At 41.9% G+C, this 13,552-nt stretch overlaps 1 protein-coding gene across 1 annotated transcript; it reads right to left on the bottom strand.

Annotated features, from left to right (window-relative positions):
* Positions 1–823: 823 nt before the first annotated feature.
* On the bottom strand, positions 824–1,783 carry LOC122705481 (iron-sulfur cluster assembly enzyme ISCU, mitochondrial). Its single transcript, XM_043920886.1, has one exon. It carries the CDS (start codon positions 1,774–1,776, stop codon positions 1,276–1,278), a length of 501 nt encoding a protein of 166 aa, XP_043776821.1. The 5' UTR covers positions 1,777–1,783; the 3' UTR covers positions 824–1,275.
* Between the last annotated feature and the right edge of the window lie 11,769 nt (positions 1,784–13,552).

The following is a 13,552-nucleotide window of genomic DNA, read 5'->3' as shown; positions in this document are numbered from 1 at the left end:
AATCAGTTCTAGTGAGGTGGATAAAACTGGAGCCCATTATACAGAGTGAAGTAAGCCAAAAAGAAAAACACCAATACAGTATACTAACACATATACATATGGAATTTAGAAAGATGGTAACGATAACCCTATATGCAAGACGGAAAAAGAATCACAGATGTATAGAACAGACTTTTGGACTCTGTGGGAGAAGGTGAGGGTGGGATGATCTGAGAGAATAGCATTGAAACATGTATATTATCAACTGTGAAACAGATCGCCAGTCCAGGTTTGATGCATGAGACAAGTGCTCAGGGCTGGTGCACTGGGAAGACCCAGAGGGATGGGATGGGATGGGAAGGGAGGTGGGGGGGAGGGTCAGGATGGGGAACACATGTAAATCCATGTCTGATTCATATCAATGTATAGCAAAAACCACTACAATATTGTAAAGTAATTAACCTCCAACTAATATAAATAAATGAAAAAATAAAATAAAATGCATCTGTATAATCACTAGAACATTATGGTACTCGTGCAAAAATAGAAACACAGATCAATGGAACAGCAGAGAAAGACGAGAAACAAACCACACACCTGTGGTCAATTAATCTGTGAAAGAGGAGGCAAGAACATTCTATGGAGAAAAGATAGGCTCTTCAATAAGTGGAGCTGGGAAACCTGGACAGCTACATATAAAAGAATAAAGTAAGAACATTCTTTAACACCATGCACAAAAATAAATTCAAAATGGATTAAAGATCGAAATGTAAGTCCAGATGCTATAAAATTCTTAAAGGAAAACATAGGCAGAATACTCTCTGACACAAATCACAGCATTATCTTTTTTTTTTTTTGTCTTACAACATCCTTTATTTATTATATAGATGCAAAATCTGCTTTATGTACAATACTTGTACGTTATTTGGTCCTACCAAATAATCTTACCGAGGCATTCTACTGGTAATCTTCCCCCAAAAGATTCAGGTAAAACTAGATATTGTGCACTTCACGACTACCCAAACCTGAGACTTGGCTATTGATTTCAGCTTTGAGGTCACACACAAATCGAGCTAGACACACGCAAGGTTAAGGCGATGAACGTGAGCTGCAAGAAACCACAGGGTTCAGAACTAGGCTGTGTATTTTGCTTGAGTTAGACTCGCAACGTGAGCAGCGAAGGCTGTGCAGATCTCAGAGCGCTTTTATTGTCGTGCGAGGGCTTCTCCACATCTATGTGACCGCATGGCTGGGGCGCTGGCAGCCTGTGGGGCCTGAGGCCCCATCACCCGGGGCTCACTTCTCGGCCTCTCCTGTTTTGGGTTCTTGCTTCAGTTTGTAATCAGCCAGGGCGGCCTTGATGGCGTCTTCAGCTAGCATGGAGCAGTGCAGCTTCACGGGCGGCAGGCACAGCTCCTTGGCGATGTCTGTGTTTTTGATGGTCAAGGCTTCCTCCACCGTCTTCCCCTTTACCCATTCGGTGGCTAACGAGCTGGAGGCAATGGCAGAACCACAGCCAAATGTTTTAAACCTGGCGTCCACGATCTTCCCCTTTTCATCCACTTGAATCTGTAATTTCATGACATCACCACACGCTGGAGCCCCCACCAATCCAGTCCCAACATTTTTAGATGTCTTGTCAAGGGACCCCACGTTCCGGGGATTTTCATAATGATCAACAACCTTCTTGTGATAGAGCCGAGCGGGCGCTGACAGCTCCCGGGCGGGCAGGCGCGGGGCCCGGAGCAACAGGGCCGACGCCGCCCGCCTCAGCCGGCCCACTCCAGCCGCCGCCATCTTGCGGGCTTCACAGCATTATCTTTTTGAATCCACCTCCTAGAGTAATGAAATAAAAACAAAAATAAACAAATGGGACCTAAACTTAAAAGCTTTTGCACAGCAAAGGAAACCATAAACAAAATAAAAGATAATGCACAGAATGGGAGGAAATATATGCAAAAAAATATGACTGAAGGAAACAGTCTCCAAAATATACAAAGAGCTTATGTAACTCAATATAAAAAAAATAAAAATTAAAAAATGGGCTGTTAGAGAAATGCAAAACAAAACTACACTGAGATATCACCTCACACCAGTCAGAATGGCCATCATAAAAAGGCTACAAACAATAAATGGTGGAGAGGGTGTGGAGAAAAGGGAACACACCTATGCTGTTGGTGGCCACGTAAATTGGTGCAACTATTACAGACAACAGCATGGAGGTTGCTTAGAAAACTAAATATAGAAGTAGCATATGATCCAGCAATCCCACTCCTGGGCATATATCCAGAGAAAACCATAATTTGAAAAGATATCTACACTCCAAAGTTCATTTCTTATAATAGCCAAGACATGCAAGCAACCTAAATGTTCATCAACAGATAAAGAAGATGTGGTACATACTGGAATATTACTTAGCCATAAAAAGGATTAAGTAATGCCATTTGTAGTAATATGGATTGACCTAGAGATTATCATACTAAGTGAATTAAGTCAAACAGAAGAAGACAAATATCATGATACAGCTCATATGAGGAATCAAAAAAATGATACAAATGAACTTATTTACAAAACAGAAACAGACTTACAGAATTAGAAAACAAATTTATGGTTACCAAAGGGGAAAGGTGGGAGGAAGGGATAAATTAGGTGTTTGGGATTAACAAATGCATACTACTGTATTTAAAATAGGTAACCAACAAGGACCTGCTGTGTAGCACAAGGTACTCTACTCAATATTCTGTAATAACCTACATGGAAAAAGAATTTGAAAAGGAATAGCTGTATATGTGAATAACTGAATCAGCGTGCTGTGTTCCTGAAAGTCACAGCATTTAAAATCAACTATGTGGACTGAGTCGCTTTAGTCGTGTCTGACTCCTTGCGACCCTATGGACTCTAGCCCACCAAGCTCCTCTGTCCCTGGGGTCCTCCAGGCAGGAATACTTGGGTTGCCATTTCCTCCTTCAAAGTATCTTCCTGATCCAGGACTGAAGCCATGTCTCTTACATCTCCTGCATTGGTAGGTGGGTTTTTTACCACTCATGCCACTCCAATATATATTTTTAAAAAAACAAAAAATGCATCAGTGCATCTCACTCTTCTAAAGTTCCCTTCCTATTATAGGATGAAGTCTCGGTGAGTGTTTTTCAAACTATAGAGCACATCAGAATCACCTGCGGAAGCATCAATTGCTGGACCCACCTCCAGAGTTTCTAGTTCAGACAGCAATGAGGTCAAACCAGTCAATCCTAAAGGAAATCAACCCTGAATATTGATTACAAGGACTGATGCTGAAGCTGAAGCTCCAATACTTTGGCCACCTGATGCGAAGAGCTGACTCATTGGAAAAGACCCTGATGCTGAGAAAGATTGAGGGCAGGAGGAGAAGGGGGCAACAGAGGATGAGATGGTTGGATGGCATCACCAACTCAATGGACATGAGTTTGAGCAAACTCTGACAGATGGTGAAGGACAAAGAAATCTGGCATGCTGCAGTCCATGGGGTTATGAAGAGTTGGACAAGACTTAATGATGGAACAACAATAATAAGGTCCAGGATAGGACCTGAGAATTTACATGTTAATAAATTTCCAGGTGATGACACTGCTGGACCATGTACCACACTGAGAACCATTAGTCTAGGCTACCTAGCATCCCACAAATGGACTTTATTTGTTCAGTCCTTGCCAATCCCTCTAGTCTATCTTCCCACCTCTTGCCCTGCACTTTGTGATTAAGCAGATATAAACTACTTATGGTGAATCTGGCAGTTACTGTGCTTTTTCCTGCCGCCTAGGTTCATGTTCTTCACTCTGCTTGGGATGCCCATTCCTCCTTATCCCATTTATTTACCTGATTAATTTGTACTTAGCTTTTATGAGTCTGTATCCACCATCCTTCAATAATCTTCTTTATCATTTTTGTTGCCTCCCACCTCTCCAGTTCTTCTAGCCAGACAGTCCTCCTCAATGCTTCCATAATCTGAACACTTTCTGTACTGCACATATCCCCTTAGACTAGAATTGTCAATTTATGTGTCTGTATCTTCTGTGACACTGTCAGTTCCTTGAAACCTGAACTGCATCTTTTTCTTTGAATGCACAGTGCACTCAAAATAGAGGTTCTAGGTAAATTCAAGGGAAGGAGTAGAAGGAAGCGGGAAAGTGAAACGTGCGCCCTTGGTTCCTGGGGCCTCTAATACACAGAGAGCATGTGGCCTGGCTTAGTGTCAAGCTTCCGGTGGCTATCAGGCAGTAAAAGGATTCTTTCAATTACATCTGTTCTTAATCCTGTAATCTATAAACATTTTTGTGCAAATCAAACAAACAACACATTGGAGTTATATAGCAGGCAATCTTCTATGTGGTTAGGCTGTGACCACTGTCCATAGCATGGAGGCTTATGATGAGGGGCTCTATGTGATTAGTATGGCAAAGTCTGGCTGGTGTCACCTTTAACTTCTCCTCAGTTGAATGAAGTACACCCTTATTAAAATGTAGGACAAGTTCAATAATTTAGAATACATAGTTATTATCACCTTGCTCTACATAGTGCAGGAGGACCATTAATTGAATAGTGAAGCATGCGCAGGAGGTACTCTGGCTCACAGGCTCCTTTAAATAGTCAGTGTTTAGGCTTTCAGTTTTTCCATGCCTCCTGTCTGTCTTCATGATTTATTATTCTGTTCCGTCCAGGGCCCCATTGAGGATGAAAGACTTTAGTCCATTTTACCCAGGAAAGAGCATAGAGAGAATTCCATGTAACCCTCTCATTTTCTTGATGCTGAGCACAAGGGATCTGTCCAGGCCCAGAGCTGGCCCCAGTGGAGGACTGGAATCAGGCTCCTGCTCTCAGCACTGCACCATGCTGCCCTGCGTCATCTGCTAAAGAAGCCCCACTTTACATTTTCAAATTCTACTACTCCCAAAGCATCATAGTTGCAAAACAGACTCAATTAGAAAGCCCCTATAATAGGATAGAGCAAATTTAAAGGTGAAATCCAAGAGATGGACTGCACAGGAAGGTATGGTTTATTATGCCAGTTATATAATCACAAGCGATGTGTACTGAGGGTTTTCTCTGTTGTGGGCACCACACTAAGTGCTTTAAGAGTGTTAAAGCACTATTTATGTGTGGATCCCCACGGCCACACTATGAGCAGGTCCATTGTTACTCCCAGTTTACAGATTGGAAACTGAGGCTTAAAGGCCAAGAAACACCCCTCAAAATCCACACTAGGAATGCCAAAATCCAAGTGCAGGGGGCTTGTCTCCAGAACTCATGCCCTTCACTGCTACACAGATAGAGAAAAACCAGATAGAAATTCCAGTCTGGTTGCAACAGTGACCGAAGCAAAACAATTGCTACCTAAGGTAAACAGCAAGACAACAAGGTGGCCGTGGGCACCTCCTTCTTCACCTCGTGTTTGTGAAAACACGGACATTGTAATGGGCTGGTGTCCTTATGATTTAACTTCTTGTCTTAATGATTTGTAGATGAATTACATACACTGAGGTTTGGAAGACACCACAGGGTTCACCTAGTTCAGCGTGACCAGATCGACAGGGCCAACCTTCTGCAGGATCCCTGGGAAAAAGTGGGAAGTCTTTGCTGAAGACCAGCCTGTGATGGAAGGTTCACCTCGGGAGAGTCTGCTCAGTCAGTTAGGAGAGTCATGCCTCCCTGTCTGTGGGAGGTTGGTTCCAGGACCTCTACAGACACCAAAATCCAAGGATGCTCAAATCTTTCATGTGAAGTATCAGCACCACAGGTGGGCCCCATGGCTGGCCATGTTTTTGTTGTTGCTCAGTCACTTCGTCGTGTCCAACTCTTTGCAACCCCATGGACTGTAGACCACCTGGTTCCTCTGTCCATGGGGTTTTTCAGGCAAGAATACTGGAGTGGGTTGTCATTTTCTTCTCTAGGGGATCTTTCCAGACCAGAGATTGAACTTGCATCTCCTGCATTGGCAGGTGGATTCTTTACTACTGAGCCTCCTGGGAAGCTGATGACTGACCACACTGTCTTGCAAAACCTCGAGTCCTCATGAGTTGTTGACTCTCTGCATATTTTGCCTTATTTTTCCAACCGGATTGTAACCTATATAAAATCAGGTATTGGGATTCATTCATCTTGTTATTTCCCAAAGCACCTAGCATTCTGTAACCTTAAAATAAAAGTTTACTGATTGAACATGAATTCCTCAAACTTACAGATCGCACAACTCTGTCCTCTTTGGGGGATTGGATATATGTTGCTCTAATGAAGGGTGGTGGAAGAATGGAAGTGTTTCTTATTCTACAGGTATTTTTCAAAGGAATGGGCTACTTTCTAACTATGAATTCAGTATACTTTTATTTGAGACTAAACATATTAGTATTTGGACTCCCCTGGTGGCTCAGTCAGTAAAACGTCTGCCTACAATGCAGGAGACCTGGGTTCAATCCCTGGGTCAGGAAGATCCCCTGGAGAAGGAAATGGCAACCCACTCCAGTACTCTTGCCTGGAAAATCCCATGGATGGAGGATCCTGGTAGGCTACAGTCCATGGGGTTGCAATGAGTTGGACACAACTGAGCAACTTCACTTAACTTAATATTACTATTATTTCGTTTGTCTGATACTACATTTTAGCTCATCTCCAAATACCTATTTGAGAAGAATTAGTCATTTGCTATACATAATCTGAATCACTTTTATATCCTATTTTTATTTCTTACTGGGGATTTCCTACAAATCGTATATGGGCCATGAATTTCTCTTTAGCACTCTAATTTTGGGGGAAAAAAAATGTGACCCTGTACGCTGGTTTGGTCTGTTCTAAATACACATTTCCTTTTTCCAAATACACATCTATACCAGGTGGGTTTACCACAAGTGAAGAATAAAGGTCAAAAGAAGTTAATTGGTACAAAAGGTCATTAGGTTAAAAAAATGTCATTTGTCATAACATGAAATTTTTAAATGCATATTTGATTTAATATATAAATAAGCACAATCAATGGAATATAAAAAAGGCTATTACAAAATGTAAATTCAACTGGCTATGATCTTTTATTGACTTGAATTCAAATTCACTGGGGCTTCCCTGGTAGCTCAGTGGTAAAGAATCTGCGTGTCAGAGCAGGAGGTGTGAGCTTGATCCCTGATCTGGGAAGATCCCATATGCCTCAGAGCAACTAAGCTCTTGCACCGAAACTATTGAGTCTGTGCTCTGGAGCCCAGGAACTGCACCTGCTGAGCCCGTGGGCTGCAATTACTGAAGCCAACCCAACCTAGAGTCTGTGCTCTGCAAAAACAGAAGCTCTCGCTCGCAACAACTAGAGAAAGAAAGCACACGCAGCACTGAAGACCCAACACAGCCAAAAAGAAAAAAGATAAATAATTAAAAAAATTATTTTCGCTATGCTAGAAAAAAAATTAAAACTCACTACTTAGGTAGTTGTAACACTCCTGGATGGTGATATGGGGAGTATCAGTGCCATTTTGAACGTTACTGTGTACTTACAGTATTTATTCAACATTCAACAAATATTTATTCAGCCCCTATGTGTCAGGCATAGTGTTCTAAGGTTACACTGGTAACAAAGACAGTTTCTGCCCTCTTGCAATTTACATTCTAGAAAGCCTCCCTCCCCAAATAAAGAAACTCCAGTGCAGGTTCAAATCTGTCTGTGGTTTGGGGTTGCTACCTGCCTTATAAAGCAAAGTAGAGGGTTTGTCTTCTGAAAAGACAAAAACCTCTGAAAAAACCTTTTATACAATTGGAGGGGAAAAATAAGAAAACCCAAACGAGTAACCAAAATGACAAATGACTGCAAGCTATAATAAGTCCTGAAAGGATGGGATAGAGAATCAGTTTGAAGTGAGGTTGGGGGAAGAGTTAAAATGCTTTAGAAAGTAGGGTTTGGTGTTGGCCTTTCTGAGGAGGAAAGAGTTAAGCTGAAAATTGAAGCATGAGTAATAGACGAGAGATGCACGTGTGTGCATGCGTGTGCGTGTGTGTGTGTGCACATGCACCCCACCAGTGATGTCGGGAGACATTATGGGAGGTCCCGCCCGTGACGAGGTCATGAAGAAAATACCGGGCAGGCAAGGCCGTCCGGGACCCCATCCATGACAAGGTCATGAGGAAAGAACCTGACAGGCAAGGCCGTCTAGGATAAGGGACCCTCCAGGTTGGCCTCGGCCTCTACCCCACCCTGTATCCTCCCCCCTTTTTCTGCTGTTGTTCTTGTTTGCCCTGCTGCAGATTCTTGTGTTGCCTGCCGAGAGCTCTCCTGCTCCTCTTTCACTGAATGAGGACCAACTTAAAACCCTAATTAATAAATCTCCTGGACGCTGGTACCCTATGAAGGGGCCAGGGATGAAGGAAATGCTTCAATTCAATCCCTTTTGCTGGCATTCTGGCTTGTTTGATAAATATGTGCTCTCATTGCACAAAATGCTCATGATTGTTCTAAACATCCTAAGCACAGTACGCTAACAAAAGAAACTATTAAGCATAGGTCCCTCCGTGGGGTGAGAAAAGCCCCACAAATGTTATAGCCACATATACGCCCAATAAAAAATAGTTTAGATAGAGATTAGCTGGTGACTTCTTGCAGGTAATTAACTTTTGGACTAAGAGCCTGTTTTGTGCCATATCTGCTGTTTTTGCAATCCTTTGCATTTCTGTTCTGTGAAAATGTAATCCTATCTAGTTCCCTTGGAGATGACACCTAATAGAAAGAAAATAGATTAACCACAAAAAAGACAGGGTCGGCTACTGAAGTTGCTTAAAGTTGCACCAGGTGCAAACCATAAATTGTCAACAGGCCTGAAAGCCAAAAGATATTATACATAGAGATTAACCATTAAAAAGGCCCTAATAGGCACAGAGCCCTTTGGGGGGTGAGGAAGCCCTATTAGAAAATACAAAAAATATTGTTTTAAAAGTGGTTATTAGATCAACGTTTGATTGATGTTAATGTGCTGAGGTTGTGCAGTGGAAACTATTGTTAATATAGTTAAAGATATAGTAAAATAAGAGTTTAGCCCTAGTGTAAAAACAATAAGATAATTGTTAATTTTAACCAAGAGTGGTAAACAGGGGCTGCCTCACCAGAGCCGCAGAGTCTTTGTGTGTTAAACATTTTAGATAAATTTAGCTGAGAATTTCTGCAAAAAGACTGACTTTTATGTTAACAGGATTGTATTTCTATTATGTTACAACCTGCTGTACCATGAGACTGCCACTTTTCTGTTTTCTGCTAACCTCAAGGCCAGAAGATAATGTACAAAAAATCTATGGGAAAAGACTCTCATAAGCAAAAATATACAGAGCACACCTGGTTTCATGAAGGACAAGCTGATATAATGTTAAACTAAGTCTGTGTGCTTATCTGCCCCTTAGAAATGTACCAACTTAGGGTATAAAGGCTACGGTGAAAAATAAAGCAACTGCCAGACTCTGCTGCATATTCCTGGTCTGGTCTCTCTCTCTCTCTCTTTTTCTTTCTCTCTCTCTCTCTCTCTCCCTAGCAGACTTGGCCCTATCAAGGCCGGTCCCACGTGTCTCTCTCTCGCCGACGCCGTTCATCCTGAGGGTTCCCCTGGATCCTGCTGGGGCTGGACCCCGGCACAGTGGGAAGCCACAGTTATAAAGACTGTGAGGCAGGAGAGAATTTCAGTGACTGAGCAGCTCAGAGAAGCCCCTTTTGAACGGTAAAACGCAAATGATAGAAGGGGAGCAGTAGCGGAAGAGGTGGGCAGGAGCTGGTTTGGGCAGGGCCTCACCAGTCATTGCAAAGGAGCTGGGATCTAAGTCCAGTGGAAGCCATTTAAGGGTTTTACAAAGGGGCATGACAAGATCTGATTTGTGCCCTAAGAAGGGACACTTTCATTGTGGTGAGGAAAATAGATCCATGGAGAAACAAGGATAGAAGCAAAGGCTGAAGGGAACCAACTATGGTTTTGGGGTGAAAAATGATGGTAACTTGGACTAGGAAGGCAGTAGGGAAGGCAGACTGAAGTGGATGGATTGCTGATGGGATGAACATGGAGGTTAGGGAAAGAGAAATGAAGCTTGACTCTTCTTTTTGACTTAAGCCAAATGTAATTATATGTGGGGGTGGGGAACTGCTTTTGTGGGTGGTATTGATTCTATTTTGAACATGTTTGGTTTGAAATGTTTGTATGCTATCCTAGCTCAACAAATGATGTCAAGTTGAGAGATGACAAGCTTAAATAGTGTGTAGCTATAGGAGGGGTCTCAACTAGGAATATCACTTAGGGAGTAATACATTATAAAAAGAAATATTTGAAGAAGTTCAAATATTCTTGAACAGAATGAGAAGGGATGGGAATGGATGAGATCACCTAAGAAAAAGAATTGAAAAGAAAGAGTATTGAGGAGAAATTCCTAAGAAACACTACCAAAAGGAATTGCTCTTGCAAAGGGCCCAAGGAAAAAGTGGTCAGTGGGGTAGAAGGAAAACCAGGAAGCTGCCAAGAAGGAATAATGTTAAGTAGTCAACATTTGGACAAACTACCAAAATTTGGACAAATCAATATTTCTATGCTTCTATTTCCTCATTGCTAAAATAGATTTATACATTTTCATTAAATAAAAAATTTATAGTAGCATATTAGTTTTATATTGATTCTGTAACACAGTGCCATAAACTTTGTGGCTTAAAGCAACAAAAATGTAAAGCAACTTACTTTTCTGGAATTCAGAAGTCCAAAACAGGTCTTTTACACCAGACTAGTATCAATATATCAGCCGGCCTGCTGCTTCTTGGAGGTACTAAGGGAAAATCTGTTTCTTTGCCTTTTCTAGCCTCATTCCTTGACTTACAGCCTCCTCTCTTCTTCAAAGTTAGCAGTGTCAGGTGGAGACCTGATATCTCTCCCAGCAAGCTTCTGACAGCTCTCCAAGCGAACTTCCAACATCTTACCTCCTTCTGACTCTGCCTCCTCCACTGCCTCCCACTCTCTTTGACTGAACTGAAAGGCCCTGTGATTACATTGAACTCATGTGGGGAGTCAGGCTACTCTCCCTATCTCATTTTCAGTTGATTAGCAACCTTAGTTCTAACTGCAGCTTAATTCTCCTTTATCATATGACATTTGTTGAGTGACTATATGGCACAATGCTTAAGAATGTTTAGTGAATAAATGAATGCAGATGGTATATTTCAGATAGAGCCACAGAAGCACTGTACTAACCTCATTTGATTTTACCTTTGCCAGAAACCTGTGGGATGGACTAACATTCCTCCAAGCCAGTTTGTTTTCTTGACTTCTCCATTTAAGTTCACAGACTCACCACTTACTCATGTGTGAAAACTCAAAGTTCTTTTATTGTGTATTTTGAATTATTTATATCAAGTCTACTTTCTCTTCCATCTTTTGTTCTTTTTGACACTTTCCCCACTTCATTCATTCAACAACAAACATGACATCAAAGTCTATTACACGGGACTTCCCTGGTGGTCCAATGTCTAAGACTCTATGCTGCCAGTGCAAGGGGTGAGGGTTCAATCCCTGGTCAGGGAAGATTCCATATGCCATGTGGCAAAAAAAAAAAAAAGTCTATGTACATGAACTGAAAACTTCCAGATGTTCAAACTGGATTTAGAAAAGGTAGAGGAACCAAAGATCAAACTACCAACATCTGTTGGGTGATAGAAAAAGCAAGAGAATTATAAAAAAAAAATCTACTTCTGCTTCATTGACTATGCCAAAGCCTTTGACAGTGTGGATCACAATAAACTGTGGAAAATTCTGAAAGAGATGGGAATAACAGACCACCTTACCTGCCTCCTTGATCAGTATGCAGATCAAGAAGCAACAGTTAGAACTGGGCATGGAACAAAGGACTGGTTCCAAATTGGGAAAGGAGTACTTCAAGGCTTATTTAATTTATATTCAGGGTACATCATGCAAAATGTTGGATGAAGCATAAGCTGGAATCAAAATTGCCAGGAGAAATATCAATAACCTCAGATATGCAGATGACACCACCCTTATGGCAGAAAGCAAAGAGGAACTAAAGAGCCTCTTGATGAAAGTGAAAGAGGAGAGTGAAAAAGCTGGCTTAAAACTCAACATTCAAAACACTAAGATCATGGCATCTGGTCCCATCACTTCATGGCAAATAGATGGGGAAATAGTAAGACTTTATTTTCTTGGGCTCCAAAATCACTGCAGATGGTGACTGCAGCCTTGAAATTAAAAGACTTGCTCCTTGGAAGAAAAGCTATGACCAACCTAGACAGCATATTAAAAAGCAGAGACATGACTTTTCCAACAAAGGTCTGTCTAATCAAAGCTATGGTTTTTCCAGTAGCCATGTATGGATGTGAGAGTTGGACCATAAAGAAAGCTTAGTGACAAAGAATTGATGCATTTGAACTGCAGTGTTGGAGAAGACTCTTGAGAGTCCCTTAGATGGCAAGGAGATCAAATCAGTCAATCCTAAAGGAAATCAGTCCTGAATATGCATTGGAAGGACTGAGGCTAAAGTTTAAACTACAATACTTTGGCCACCTAATGTGAAGATCTGACTCATTGGAAAAGAGCCTGATGCTGGGAAAGATTGAAGGTGTGAGGAGAAGGGGATGACAGAGCATGAGGTGGTTGGATGATATCACCGACTCGAGGGACATGAGTTTGAGCAAGTTCCAGGAGTTGGTGATGGACAGGGAGGCCTGGCATGCTGCAGTCCATGGGGTCACAGTCAGACACGACTGAATGACTGAACTAAACTGAACTGACTATCAGCTGGTTAGGACCCTCACTATCTCTCTTGCCTTCTGTGGAGTCAAGTCCCCATGGCCTCTGCCACATTTCTTTACTAAAGCACAGTAGGACTGTTCTCCAAACGTGCCTAATATTTGCCTTCATCTCTTGTTCACTTTTGTTTCTTCCGCCTAGAATGTCTTTACTCTTTTTGCTGAGTAGTATTATATGCCCTCACTTTTTTAGCCCCAGTTCTCACCCTACTCTTCTCAGAAGCCTCTTTGACCCTGACAACCATGTCTTTTCTCTCCCTGAACATTCTTGTCCTCTTGATTTCCTGCATAGTCACCTGGGTTGTAAGCATGTCTGCGTGCACTCAATTTCTCCCCAAGAGGCTCTCAGCTTATTCAGGGCAGTAACTGCATTTTCTTGTAGCCATACAGGCTCTAGATTTCAAGTTTGAATCCTGGCTCTGCTACGTTCAAGCTCTGTAGCTTTGGGCAAGTTATTAACCTTTCTCTATGCTTCAGATTCCTTATCTGCTCAATGGTGTTAATGATATTCCTGAGTCAATAGCATTATTATGAGACCTGATTAACACAGGGACTAACAAAACACATGGTAAGCACTCAATTAACTTGGGTTGAACTTCTGCACATCTAGACGATGGAGAATTTGATATTACCACTTATTTGAGGGAGAACAAAGATTTTAAGGGTTAAATCAGTTCATTTTAGTTGCTCAGTTGTGTCCAACTCTTTGCAACCCCAAGGGCTGCAGCACGCCAGGCTTCCCTGTCCATCACCAACTCCTGGAGCCTACTTAAACTCAAGTCCATCGAGTCG

The sequence above is a fragment of the Cervus elaphus genome, chromosome 12 (assembly GCF_910594005.1).
Source record: "Cervus elaphus chromosome 12, mCerEla1.1, whole genome shotgun sequence".
In the NCBI taxonomy this organism is placed as follows: Eukaryota; Metazoa; Chordata; class Mammalia; order Artiodactyla; family Cervidae; genus Cervus; species Cervus elaphus.
This window is presented reverse-complemented; position numbering and strand designations above follow the sequence as displayed.

Coding starts and splice junctions, on each gene's coding strand:
- LOC122705481 (XM_043920886.1), bottom strand. CDS start 1,776: ATGGCGGCGGCTGGAGTGGGCCGGCTGAGGCGGGCGGCGTCGGCCCTG.